Here is a 14201-nt window from a genome sequence, read left to right as displayed (position 1 = left end):
GAAAGAAGAAGAAGAGAGAAGAAGAAAAGAAGAAAAAGATAACAGAAGGTGGGAGAAAGAAGAATCAAAGATGCCAGAAAATAAATAATTCTCATATAAATGCTGAGATCAAAATGAAATATTTACATTCAGGACTTTGTTTTGGTGCACAGTCCTGTACAAATGTTGCTGAAATCAAGAAATAGGGTGTGGCAAGGTGTGTTGACATGACGCAGTGTATGACAAAAGAGGAGGTGACAGTCTGAATGGTTACAGTGTAAAAATGCATCTGTCACACATTTATTCAACACCTCTATGTTATAAATAGTGTTGCAGTGCTGACAAAGTTGAGAAACACTGTCCAGAAAAACTAATCTTCAGTACTCTTACCTGCTCACTGTGATGAAGCTAATCCTTTTTCTGACTCTCATCTGGGCGCTCTCCAGCACAGGTGAGTCTACTTATTCTTACATTAGAGTTTCTGGACGTTTCACAGAGTCTCATTTAAAACTTAATTTCTAAATCTCACTAGGACCAACTTTAGAAATGAATTTAAATCTTGCCCTAAATCTTGTCAGATGATTTACCAAAACTATGTTAGTATTCTCCAGAACTGTAGATAAGATAAAATAAGATAGGATAAGACTTTATTGATCTTCAGAGGAGAAATTCATATTAAATTACAGCAGTACAACAGTTTAATGAGACAGGGAACAGACAAGCACCCATTTAAAATACTAAATGAACAAAAATAAGAAAATGTAGACATTTAATAAATATACACATTTAAGTACCTAAAGGCATATACGGTACACAACAATACTAGGTTGTGCATGTGTCTGTATAATTACAGAGTCAAGTAATGGATATTAGACACTGTTAACCATTTTTAACCATTCTAGTCTCATGCATTTAAAGCTAATTTTGTACAACAAAAATAATCAGCTTTTACAAACTGAAACATCTCAGACTTTTAATTTGACATTTGTGAAGTGATCATCATTTCATTGATTGTTTATCTCCCCATAGCAGCTGGAGCCCTTCAGTGTCAAAACTGCACAAATGAGCAGTGTTCAAGCACAGTACCAGTTAATTGTTCCTCAGAGATGATGTGTATAACAGCTTCCATTCAAGGTACATGTTCTTGATGTCATTTATTAATTTTCAGTGAAACACATGTACTGCAAAGTTGTGTGTTCTTTCCATCAACATTAACAAACTGCACTTTGACTGTGCAGCCACTTCATCTGGAACTCCAGCTCAGCAAATCTACAAGGCGTGTGCACCGTCCTCCTTGTGTCCATCCACAGGCTCTCAGACATTTTCAGCCAACTTGGGTGGTTCAAGTGCAGCTGCATCTGCTAAGTGCTGCAACATAGATAACTGCAACTCAGAAACTCTAGCTTGTAAGTACAGATAGTAGTAAATTAAAGATGACCAATGATAAGATAGATAAGGAAAGAATATTGACATCCTTCTTCTAACACAATTTTCATTTTGTGGATGTTACATTTTCTCTCTTTCTAAAATAAATGACATTTTTTCTGTTTCAGTCCCTGCTGCTCAGTCATATAACAGCCTGCAGTGTCTCACTTGTGACCCCGTCACCTCTCAATGCACCACTACATTACAGTGTAAGGGAGTTGAGGACTACTGCTTTCAAGCCAGTGGTGAGTCTTCATGTTATATCTCTAATCTGTCCTACTACCTCAGTATTTCAAGCAAATTCATACTTGTGAAATCTGGACAAAAAAGTGGAAAAGTAATGAAATACTGTTTTCCATCTCGTTGTACATGTAAAAGATATCCAATGACAATAAAAGGCATTCTATTCTATTCTATTCGAAATACATTTAATCAAGTACCTACAATTTTGAGCAATTGTAATTCACTTTTATTCATACTTCTATCATGTTATTTTTATCCCTACATTATGCCCTACATTTATATGACAGCTAGTGACTCGTTACTTTACAGATTAAGGTATTATGACAGATCATCTTAAAAAACGGTATAGATTTATCCAGCACACATTGACTAGTGTGACTAAAAATTATCTATTAATCTCCCTGTTATTTTCTCAGTTAATTGTTTATTCTACCTGAAAACTGCCCATCACAGTTTCCCAGAACTGAAGGTGATGATATCAACTTTGCTGTTTTGTCCAAACAAAAGTCCAAAACTAAGAGATATTTCATTCTTAACTTTGATAAACTAAATCCATTACTGTTTGGATATTTTTGTGTGACAGTTGATTATTTGATCCTCAAAATAGTTTCAAATTAATTTTCTTTAATCAACTAAGCAATTAATGAACTAAATCTAGAATTTGTAATAACAGAACAATCTGAGAGGGATCATTCATGAGAGTAGCATACTTTTTTGAGTCTATGAGTACATTTTTCTGATAATAATTACATACTTTTATTAATTACGTTTTCATTCATATTTTTTTTCATAGCACCAGACTGAAAAACAGTGTTTTGATGTCCTCTCAGGTTGACTGTTTTAGATCTGTTTCACCTATAACAACACCCTCCATCACTTATGAGTTTGATTGGGTGTGTTTATTCACGTGCACTGTGGCACATGTAACTACACCCAACACTGATGTCACCAGATCCTGGAGTACACCTGGGGTATTTACCATATAGCAGGTTTAGGGGGGTTTATTAATCCCAAATTGGGGGAAACTCTGGGTTTTCAGTTCAGAAAGAGAAACCACTTTAACTCTGAGTTAGTTATGTTATATTGGCAGCTGTGGCCAGGAACACAAGGGAAAGGACCCAGATGCAAACACCACCCAGATGGACAAATAGGAATATTGTCTTTTAAGTATCTCAAAATCACTGGCATTAAGTCCATGTTTAGGAAACAAAACTTGGGTAATTAAAAAAAAAATCATCTTTAAAGGAGTAAAATGCTGGGATCACACGCTCAAAAGCAAACTTTCTTACTTAGAGCAAGCAAGGCAATGGAGTTAAGTCCACAGGAAAACAAGGACCAACAAAGGAGACAAATCCATGAAGCAAACACAGGAAGGAGCACAGGTGTATACAGGCACAAACTTAAGAATGAACACAGCAGGAAAAAACTGGGATATGACAACAGGCAAGGCAACATATATACACTGGGGTTAATTGGCAACAGGTAATTCACAGTAGGGCAGGGCTGACAATCAACAAGGTGGGAAATGAGACAAAGACAGGAAGTGATCTAAAAACAGATACATAAGGAAAAGGGCTTCAAAATAAAACAGGAAATGTAGAATATATATATACAGAGAGAGAACAAGAAAGAGAGAGAGAAAGAGAGATACACTCTGTTTTAACTCCTTTCAACTGCAAATCAAACTTCTTATTTCTGGGACAGACTATGAGGTGAATAAATCAACCTATGTCTCATGTTTGATTTCATCCTCTGTTGCCACCAACACTTTGCCTCCATCAGGTTACAACTGAACTTATTTATTTATTTAGGAATTCCAGCTTTATCATTCTTTTTAAAAAATCAAGTCTCTTAAATAATGCATAAGTAAACTATGCTGAGTAAGATGTAAGAGTGTTCGCTTACTGACTTTCTTACCATCAATTTCATGGCTGCTGCTGTTTTTAAAGATAAATTTAAATTATCACATCATTACCAAATGTAGTTTCACTATTAACATGGAGGCTTTGCTATTTATTTACCTGTTACTGAAGTAATTAACAACAGTTGTATTTGTACGGTGAAACTGTAATTTTTCATCTCCAGTGACAAGTGGGTCCATGACTTTACCAGCCTTTGGGTGTGCATCTATGAACCTGTGTACAGCTGCTAAAAGCCTGGGTACGCTACCTTTTATGCAAAATGTTGGTAGCATAAGCAGTGGACCAAACTGCTGTGGGACCAAATTGTGCAATACTCTCCCAACAACAACCTCAAGCCCGGCTACAACAAACCCTACTGGCCCAGCTACAACTACTGCTTCAGCAATCACCACCACTGCTGCCCCGACAACAACTACTGGCCCAACTTCAACAACTTTAACTCCTACAACAAAAACCACTACTCAAACTACAGCTGTTGATGCAACCACAACTGCTGTACTGACAACAACTGCAGACCTTGTAACAACAACCCGAAGACCAAATACAACAACAACCATCCCTACAACAACAACCATCCCTACAACAACTACTGGCCCAACTACAACTACTGTGTTAACAACAACTGCTGCCGAAACTATATCAACTGCAGACCAAAAAACAACCATTGCTGCTTCAACAACTGCTGGCCCAACTACAACAACTTTTGTCCCATCAACAAGTGAAAACCAATCTACAACAACTTCTTCTTCATCAACAACTGCGAGCCCTTCAACAGCAAGCACCACTCAAACTAAAACAACTGCTGCAGCAACCACGACTGCTGTTTTGACAACAAAAGCTGACTTGACAACAACCACCACTGGCCAAACTTTAATAACCAGTCTTCCAACAACAGCTGCTGCTTCATCAACAATCACCACTACTGGCCCAACTTCAACAACCACCCCTGCTGCCCCAACAACCACCACTGGCCCAACTTCAACAACTACCATTCCAACTACAACTACTGCTTCAGCAACCACCACCACTGCTGCCCCAACCACCACCACTGGCCCAACGTCAACAATTTCCACTCCTTCAACACTAACCACTGCTCAAACTTCAGCTGCTGATGCAGCCACAACTGCTGTACCAACAACCAGCAGCCCAAGTACAACAACTGCTGCTCAAACTACAACAAGTATCCTTACAACGACTGCTCCCCCAACAACCACCACTGTCCCAACTACAACAACTTCTGCTCCATCAACAACTGCCAGCCCTTCAAAAGCAAGCACCACTCAAACTACAACTGCTGCAGCAACCACAACTGCTGTATTGAAAACAACTGTTGACTTGACAACAACCACCATTGGCCCAACTTCAACAACTAGTGTTCTTACTACAGCTACTGCTTCATCAACAACCACCACTGCTGCCCCAGAAAATACCACTGGCCCAACTTCAACAACCACCACTCCAACTACAACTACTGCTTCCCCAACCACCACCACTGGCCCAACATCAACAACTTCCACTCCTTCAACACTAACCACTGCTCAAATTAAAGCTGCTGATGCAACCACGAGTGCTGTACCAACAACAAGCAGCCCAAGTACAACAACTGCTTCTCAAACTAAAATGACAAATATCCCTACAACAACTGCTCCCCCAACAACCACCACTGGCCCAACTACAACAACTGGAGCCCAATCAACAACAATTTCTGCTCCATCAACAACTGCCAGCCATTCAACAGCAAGCACCACTCAAACTACAACTGCTGCAGAAACCACGACTGCTGTATTGAAAACAACTGATGACTTGACAACAACCACCATTGGCCCAACTTCAACAACCAGTGTTCAAACTACAACTACAGCTTCATCAACAAACACCAGTTCTGCCACACCAACCACCACTGGTCCAACTTCAACAACCAGTGTTCCAACTGAAACTACAGCTTCATCAATAACCACCACTGCTGCCCCAACAACCACCACTGGCCCAACTTCAACAACCACTGTTCAAACTTCAGCTACTGCTTCATCAACAACCACCACTGCTGCCCCAACAACCACCACTGGCCCAACTTCAACGACCACCACTCCAACTACAACAACTTTTATCCCATCAACAACAACTTCTGCTCCATCAACAACTGCCAGCTCTTCAACCGCGAGCACCACTCAAATTACAACTGCTGCAGCAACCATAACTGCTGTATTGAAAACAACTGCTGACCTGACAACATCCACCACTGGCCCAACTTCAAGCACCAGTGTTCCAACTACAACTACTGCTTCATCAACAACCACCACTGCTTCCCCAACAACCACCACTGGTACAACTTCAACAACCATGGTTCCAACTACAGCTACTGCTTCATCAACAACCACCACTGCTGACCCAGAAACCACCATTGGCCCAACTTCAACAACCACCACTCCAACCACAATTACTGCTTCAGCAACAACCACCACTGCTGCCCCAACAACCACCATTGGGCCAACTTCAACAAGCAGTGTTCCAACTACAACTACTGCTCCATCAACAACCACCAATGGCACAACTTCAACAACTACTGTTAAAACTAAAGCTACTGCTTCATCAACAACCACCACTGCTGCCCCAACAACCACCACTGGCCCAACTTCCACAACCAGAGTTCCAACTACAACTACTGCTTCATCAACAACCACCACTGCTTCCCCAACAACCACCACTGGCCAAACTTCAACAACCATGATTCCAACTACAGCTACTGCTTCATCAACAACCACCACTGGCCCAACTACAACTACTTTTATCACATCAACAACTGGAGCCCTATCAACAACTGCCAGCCCTTCAACAACAAGCACCACTCGAACTACAACTGCTGCAGCAACCAAAACTACTGTATTGAAAACAACTGCTGACTTGACAACATCCACCACTGGCCCAACTTCAAGCACCAGTGTTCAAACTACAACTACTGCTTCATCAACAACCACCACTGCTGCCCCAACGACCACCACTGGCCTAACTTCAACAACCACTGCTCAAACGTCAGCTATTGCTTCATCAACAACCACCACTACTGACTTGACAACAACCACCACTGGCCCAACTTCAACAACCACTTTTCCAACTACAGCTACTGCTTCATCAACAACCACCACTGGCCTAACTTCAACAACCACTGCTCAAACTTCAGCTACTGCAACCACTATTCCAACCACAACTACTGCTTCAGCAACCACCACCATTGCTGCCCCAATGACCACCACTGGCCCAACTTCAACAACCAGTGTTCCAACTACAACTACTGCTTCATTAACAACCACCACTATTGCCCCAACAACCACCATTGGCCTAACTTCAACAACCACTGCTCAAACTTCAGCTAATGCAACCACCACTCCAACCACAACTACTGCTTCAGCAACCACCACCACTGGCCAAACTTCAACAACCACCATTCCAACCACAACTACTGCTTCAGCAACGACCACCACTGCTACCCCAATAACCACCACTGGACCAACTTCAACAATTTCCACTCCTTCAACACTAACCACTGCTCAAACTTCAGCTTCTGATGTAACCATGACTGCTGTACCAACAACCAGCAGCCCAAGTACAACAACTGCTGCTCAAACTACAACAACTGCTACCCCAACAACCACCACTGGCCCAACTACAACAACTTTTATCCCATCAACAACTGGTGCCCAATCAACAACAACTTCTGCTCCAACCACAATTACTGCTTCAGCAACAACCACCATTGCTGCCCCAACAACCACCACTGGCCTAACTTCAACAACCACTATTCCAACCACAACTACTGCTTCATTAACAACCACCACTGCTGCCCCAACGACCACCACTGGCCTAACTCCAACAACCACTGCTCAAACGTCAGCTATTGCTTCATCAACAACCACCACTGCTGACTTGTCAACAACCACCACTGGCCCAACTTCAACAACCACCGTTCCAACTACAACTACTGCTTCATCAACAACCACCACTGCTGCCCCAAAAACCACCACTGGCCTAACTTCAACACCCACCGCTCCAAACACAACTACTGCTTCAGAAACCACCACCACTGCTGCCCCAACAACCACCACTGGCACAACTTCAACAACCACTGTTAAAACTAAAGCTACTGCTTCATCAACAACCAGCACTGCTTCCCCAACAACCACCACTGGCCCAACTTCAACAACCATGGTTCCAACTACAGCTACTGCTTCATCAACAACCACCACTGCTGCCCTAGAAACCACCACTGGCCCAACTTCAACAACCACCACTGGCCCAACTACAACTACTTTTATCCAATCAACAACTGGAGCCCTATCAACAACTGCCAGCCCTTCAACAACAAGCACCACTCAAACTACAACTGCTGCAGCAACCACGACTGCTGTATTGAAAACAACTGATGACTTGACAACAACCACCATTGGCCCAACTTCAACAACCAGTGTTCAAACTACAACTACTGCTTCATCAACAACCACCACTGCTCCCCCAACAACCACCACTGGCCCAACTTCAACAACCATTGTTCCAACTACAGCTACTGCTTCATCAACAACCACCACTGCTGCCCCAACAACCACCATTGGGCCAACTTCAACAGGCAGTGTTCCGACTACAAGTACTGCTTCATCAACAACCACCACTGCTGCCCCAACAACCACCACTGGCCCAACTTCAACAACCACTGTTCCAACTACAGCTACTGCTTCATCAACAACCACCACTGCTGCCCCAACAACCACCACTGACCAGAGTTCCACAACCAGAATTCCAACTACAACTACTGCTTCATCAACAACCACCACTGCTGCCCCAACAACCACCACTGGCCCAACTTCAACAACCAGTGTTCCAACTACAACTACTGCTTCATTAACAACCACCACTACTGCCCCAACAACCACCATTGGCCTAACTTCAACAACCACTGCTCAAACTTCAGCTACTGCAACCACCACTCCAACCACAACCACAACTACTGCTGGCCCAACGTCAACAATTTCCACTCCTTCAATACTAACCACTGCTCAAATTAAAGCTGCTGATGCAACCACGACTGCTGTACCAACAACCAGCAGCCCAAGTACAACAACTGCTGCTCAAACTACAATTACAAGTATTCCTACAACAACTGCTCCCCCAACAACCACCACTGGCCCAACTACAACAACTTTTAATCCATCAACAAATGGAGCCCAATCAACAACAACTTCTGCCCCATCGACAACTGCCAGCTCTTCAACAGCAAGCACCACTCAAACTACAACTGTTGCAGAAACCATGACAGCTGAATTGAAAACAACTGATGTCTTGACAACAACCACCATTGGCCCAACTTCAACAACCAGTGTTCAAACTACAACTACTGCTTCATCAACAACCACCACTGCTCCCCCAACAACCACCACTGGCCCAACTTCAACAACCATTGTTCCAACTATAGCTACTGCTTCATCAACAACCACCACTGCTGCCCCAACAACCACCATTGGGCCAACTTCAACAGGCAGTGTTCCGACTACACGTACTGCTTCATCAACAACCACCACTGCTGCCCCAACAACCACCACTGGCCCAACTTCAACAACCACTGTTCCAACTACAGCTACTGCTTCATCAACAACCACCACTGCTGCCCCAACAACCACCACTGACCAGAGTTCCACAACCAGAATTCCAACTACAACTACTGCTTCATCAACAACCACCACTACTGCCCCAACAACCACCATTGGCCTAACTTCAACAACCACTGCTCAAACTTCAGCTACTGCAACCACCACTCCAACCACAACCACAACTACTGCTGGCCCAACGTCAACAATTTCCACTCCTTCAATACTAACCACTGCTCAAATTAAAGCTGCTGATGCAACCACGACTGCTGTACCAACAACCAGCATCCCACGTACAACAACTGCTGCTCAAACTACAACAACAAGTATCCCTACAACAACTGCTCCCCCAACAACCACCACTGGCCCAACTACAACAACTTTTATCCCATCAACAACTGGAGCCCAATCAACAACAACTTCTGCTCCATCAACTGCCAGCTCTTCAACCGTGAGCACCACTCAAACTACAACTGCTGTATTGAAAACAACTGCTGACTTGACAACATCCACCACTGGCCCAACTTCAAGCACCAGTGTTCCACCTACAACTACTGCTTCATCAACAACCACCACTGCTGCCCCAAAAACCACCACTGCACTAACTTCAACAACCACTGCTCCAACCACAACTACTGCTTCATCAACAACCACCACTGCTGCCCTAACAACCACCACTGGCCCAACTTCAACAACTAGTGTTCCATCTACAACTACTGCTTCATCAACGACCACCACTGCTGCCCCAACAACCACCACTGGCCCAACTTCAACAACCACTGTTCAAACTTCAGCTACTGCTTCATCAACAACCACCACTGCTGCCCCAACAACCACCACTGGCCTAACTTCAACAACCACTGCTCAAACTTCAGCTACGGCAACCACCACTCCAACCACAACTACTGCTTTAGCAACCACCGCCATTGCTGCCCCAACAACCACCACTCCAACTACCACTACTGCTTCAGGAACAACCACCACTGCTGCCCCAACAACCACCATTGGCCCAACATCAACAATTTCCACTCCTTCAACACGAACCACTGCTCAAACTTCAGCTGCTGATGCAACCACGACTGCTGTACCAACAACCAGCAGCCCAAGTACAACAACTGCTTCTCAAAATAAAATGACAAGTATCCCTACAACAACTGCTCCCCCAACAACCACCACTGGCCCAACTACAAAAACTGGAGCCCAATCAACAACAATTTCTGCTCCATCAACAACTGCCAGCCATTCAATAACAAGCACCACTCAAACTACAACTGCTGCAGCAACCACGACTGATGTATTGAAAACAACTGATGACTTGACAACAACCACCATTGGCCCAACTTCAAAAACCATTGTTCCAACTACAGCTACTGCTTCATCAACAACCACCACTGCTGCCCCAACAACCACTACAGGCCCAACTTCCACAACCAGAGTTCCAACTACAACTACAGCTTCATCAACAACCACCACTGCTGGCCCAACAACCACCACTGGTCCAACTTCAACAACCAGTGTTCCAACTGAAACTACAGCTTCATCAATAACCACCACTGCTGCCCTAACAACCACCACTGGCCCAACTTCAACAACCACTGTTAAAACTAAAGCTACTGCTTCATCAACAACCACCACTGCTGCCCCAACAACCACCACTGTCCCAACTTCCACAACCAGAGTTCCAACTACAACTACTGCTTCATCAACAACCACCACTGCTTCCCCAACAACCACCACTGGCACAACTTCAACAACCATGGTTCCAACTAAAGCTACTGCTTCATCAACAACCACCACTGCTGCCCCAGAAACCACCATTGGCCTAACTTCAACAACCACCACTCCAACCACAATTACTGCTTCAGCAACAACCACCACTGATGCTCCAAAAACCACCAGAAGCCCAACTTCAACAATTTCCACTCCTTCAACACTAACCACTGCTCAAACTTCAGCTGCTGATGCAACCACGACTGCTGTACCAACAACCAGCAACCCGAGTACAACAACTCCTGTTCAAACTACAACACCAAGTATCCCTACAACAACTGCTACCCCAACAACCACCACTGGCCCAACTACAACAACTTTTATCCCATCAACAACTGGAGCCCAATCAACAACAACTTCTGCTCCATCAACTGCCAGCTCTTCAACCGCGAGCACCACTCAAACTACAACTGCTGCAGCAACCACGACTGCTGTATTGAAAACAACTGATGACTTGACAACAACCACCATTGGCCCAACTTCAACAACCAGTGTTCAAACTACAACTACTGCTTCATCAACAACCACCACTGCTCCCCCAACAACCACCACTGGCCCAACTTCAACAATCATTGTTCCAACTACAGCTACTGCTTCATTAACAACCACCACTGCTGCCCCAACAACCACCATTGGCCTAACTTCAACAACCACTGCTCAAACTTCAGCTACTGCAACCACCACTCCAACCACAACTACTGCTGGCCCTACTTCAACAATTTCCACTCCTTCAACACTAACCACTGCTCAAACTTCAGCTGCTGATGCAACCACGACTGCTGTACCAACAACCAGCAACCCGAGTACAACAACTCCTGTTCAAACTACAACACCAAGTATCCCTACAAAAACTGCTACCCCAACAACCACCACTGGCCCAACTACAACAACTTTTATCCCATCAACAACTGGAGCCCAATCAACAACAACTTCTGCTCCATCAACTGCCAGCTCTTCAACCGCGAGCACCACTCAAACTACAACTGCTGCAGCAACCACGACTGCTGTATTGAAAACAACTGATGACTTGACAACAACCACCATTGGCCCAACTTCAACAACCAGTGTTCAAACTACAACTACTGCTTCATCAACAACCACCACTGCTCCCCCAACAACCACCACTGGCCCAACTTCAACAACCATTGTTCCAACTACAGCTACTGCTTCATTAACAACCACCACTACTGCCCCAACAACCACCATTGGCCTAACTTCAACAACCACTGCTCAAACTTCAGCTACTGCAACCACCACTCCAACCACAACCACAACTACTGCTGGCCCAACTTCAACAATTTCCACTCCTTCAACACTAACCACTGCTCAAACTTCAGCTGCTGATGCAACCACGACTGCTGTACCAACAACCAGCAACCCGAGTACAACAACTCCTGTTCAAACTACAACACCAAGTATCCCTACAACAACTGCTACCCCAACAACCACCACTGGCCCAACTACAACAACTTTTATCCCATCAACAACTGGAGCCCAATCAACAACAACTTCTGCTCCATCAACTGCCAGCTCTTCAACCGCGAGCACCACTCAAACTACAACTGCTGCAGCAACCACGACTGCTGTATTGAAAACAACTGATGACTTGACAACAACCACCATTGGCCCAACTTCAACAACCAGTGTTCAAACTACAACTACTGCTTCATCAACAACCACCACTGCTCCCCCAACAACCACCACTGGCCCAACTTCAACAACCATTGTTCCAACTACAGCTACTGCTTCATCAACAACCACCACTGCTGCCCCAACAACCACCATTGGGCCAACTTCAACAGGCAGTGTTCCGACTACAAGTACTGCTTCATCAACAACCACCACTGCTGCCCCAACAACCACCACTGGCCCAACTTCAACAACCACTGTTCCAACTACAGCTACTGCTTCATCAACAACCACCACTGCTGCCCCAACAACCACCACTGACCAGAGTTCCACAACCAGAATTCCAACTACAACTACTGCTTCATCAACAACCACCACTGCTGCCCCAACAACCACCACTGGCCCAACTTCAACAACCAGTGTTCCAACTACAACTACTGCTTCATTAACAACCACCACTACTGCCCCAACAACCACCATTGGCCTAACATTAACAACCACTGCTCAAACTTCAGCTACTGCAACCACCACTCCAACCACAACCACAACTACTGCTGGCCCAACGTCAACAATTTCCACTCCTTCAATACTAACCACTGCTCAAATTAAAGCTGCTGATGCAACCACGACTGCTGTACCAACAACCAACAGCCCAAGTACAACAACTGCTGCTCAAACTACAATTACAAGTATTCCTACAACAACTGCTCCCCCAACAACCACCACTGGCCCAACTACAACAACTTTTAATAGATCAACAAATGGAGCCCAATCAACAACAACTTCTGCCCCATCAACAACTGCCAGCTCTTCAACAGCAAGCACCACTCAAACTACAACTGTTGCAGAAACCATGACAGCTGAATTGAAAACAACTGATGACTTGACAACAACCACCATTGGCCCAACTTCAACAACCAGTGTTCAAACTACAACTACTGCTTCATCAACAACCACCACTGCTCCCCCAACAACCACCACTGGCCCAACTTCAACAACCATTGTTCCAACTACAGCTACTGCTGCCCCAACAACCACCATTGGGCCAACTTCAACAGGCAGTGTTCCGACTACAAGTACTGCTTCATCAACAACCACCACTGCTGCCCCAACAACCACCACTGGCCCAACTTCAACAACCACTGTTCCAACTACAGCTACTGCTTCATCAACAACCACCACTGCTGCCCCAACAACCACCACTGACCAGAGTTCCACAACCAGAATTCCAACTACAACTACTGCTTCATCAACAACCACCACTGCTGCCCCAACAACCACCACTGGCCCAACTTCAACAACCAGTGTTCCAACTACAACTACTGCTTCATTAACAACCACCACTACTGCCCCAACAACCACCATTGGCCTAACTTTAACAACCACTGCTCAAACTTCAGCTACTGCAACCACCACTCCAACCACAACCACAACTACTGCTGGCCCAACGTCAACAATTTCCACTCCTTCAATACTAACCACTGCTCAAATTAAAGCTGCTGATGCAACCACGACTGCTGTACCAACAACCAACAGCCCAAGTACAACAACTGCTGCTCAAACTACAATTACAAGTATTCCTACAACAACTGCTCCCCCA

General features: G+C 44.6%; 2 protein-coding genes across 2 annotated transcripts; both read left to right on the top strand.

The window, feature by feature from the left end:
* Nucleotides 1–381: 381 nt before the first annotated feature.
* On the top strand, nt 382–11624 carry LOC121182848 (phospholipase A2 inhibitor and Ly6/PLAUR domain-containing protein-like; the record flags this gene model as incomplete). Its single annotated transcript, XM_041039475.1, has 7 exons — nt 382–430; nt 1012–1113; nt 1218–1385; nt 1533–1649; nt 3733–3874; nt 4084–4180; nt 11571–11624. Coding segments are annotated over exons 1-7 (729 nt in total), but the record flags the coding sequence as incomplete, so codon positions are not given.
* Nucleotides 11625–12152: 528 nt separating this feature from the next.
* On the top strand, nt 12153–14201 carry LOC121182847 (mucin-5AC-like; the record flags this gene model as incomplete). Its single annotated transcript, XM_041039474.1, has 2 exons — nt 12153–13040; nt 13557–14201. Coding segments are annotated over 2 exons (1533 nt in total), but the record flags the coding sequence as incomplete, so codon positions are not given.

Source organism: Toxotes jaculatrix, chromosome 6, assembly GCF_017976425.1.
Source record: "Toxotes jaculatrix isolate fToxJac2 chromosome 6, fToxJac2.pri, whole genome shotgun sequence".
NCBI lineage: Eukaryota > Metazoa > Chordata > Actinopteri > Toxotidae > Toxotes > Toxotes jaculatrix.
The sequence above is the reverse complement of the archived record's forward strand: the minus strand, read 5'-3'. Positions and strand labels throughout refer to the sequence as shown.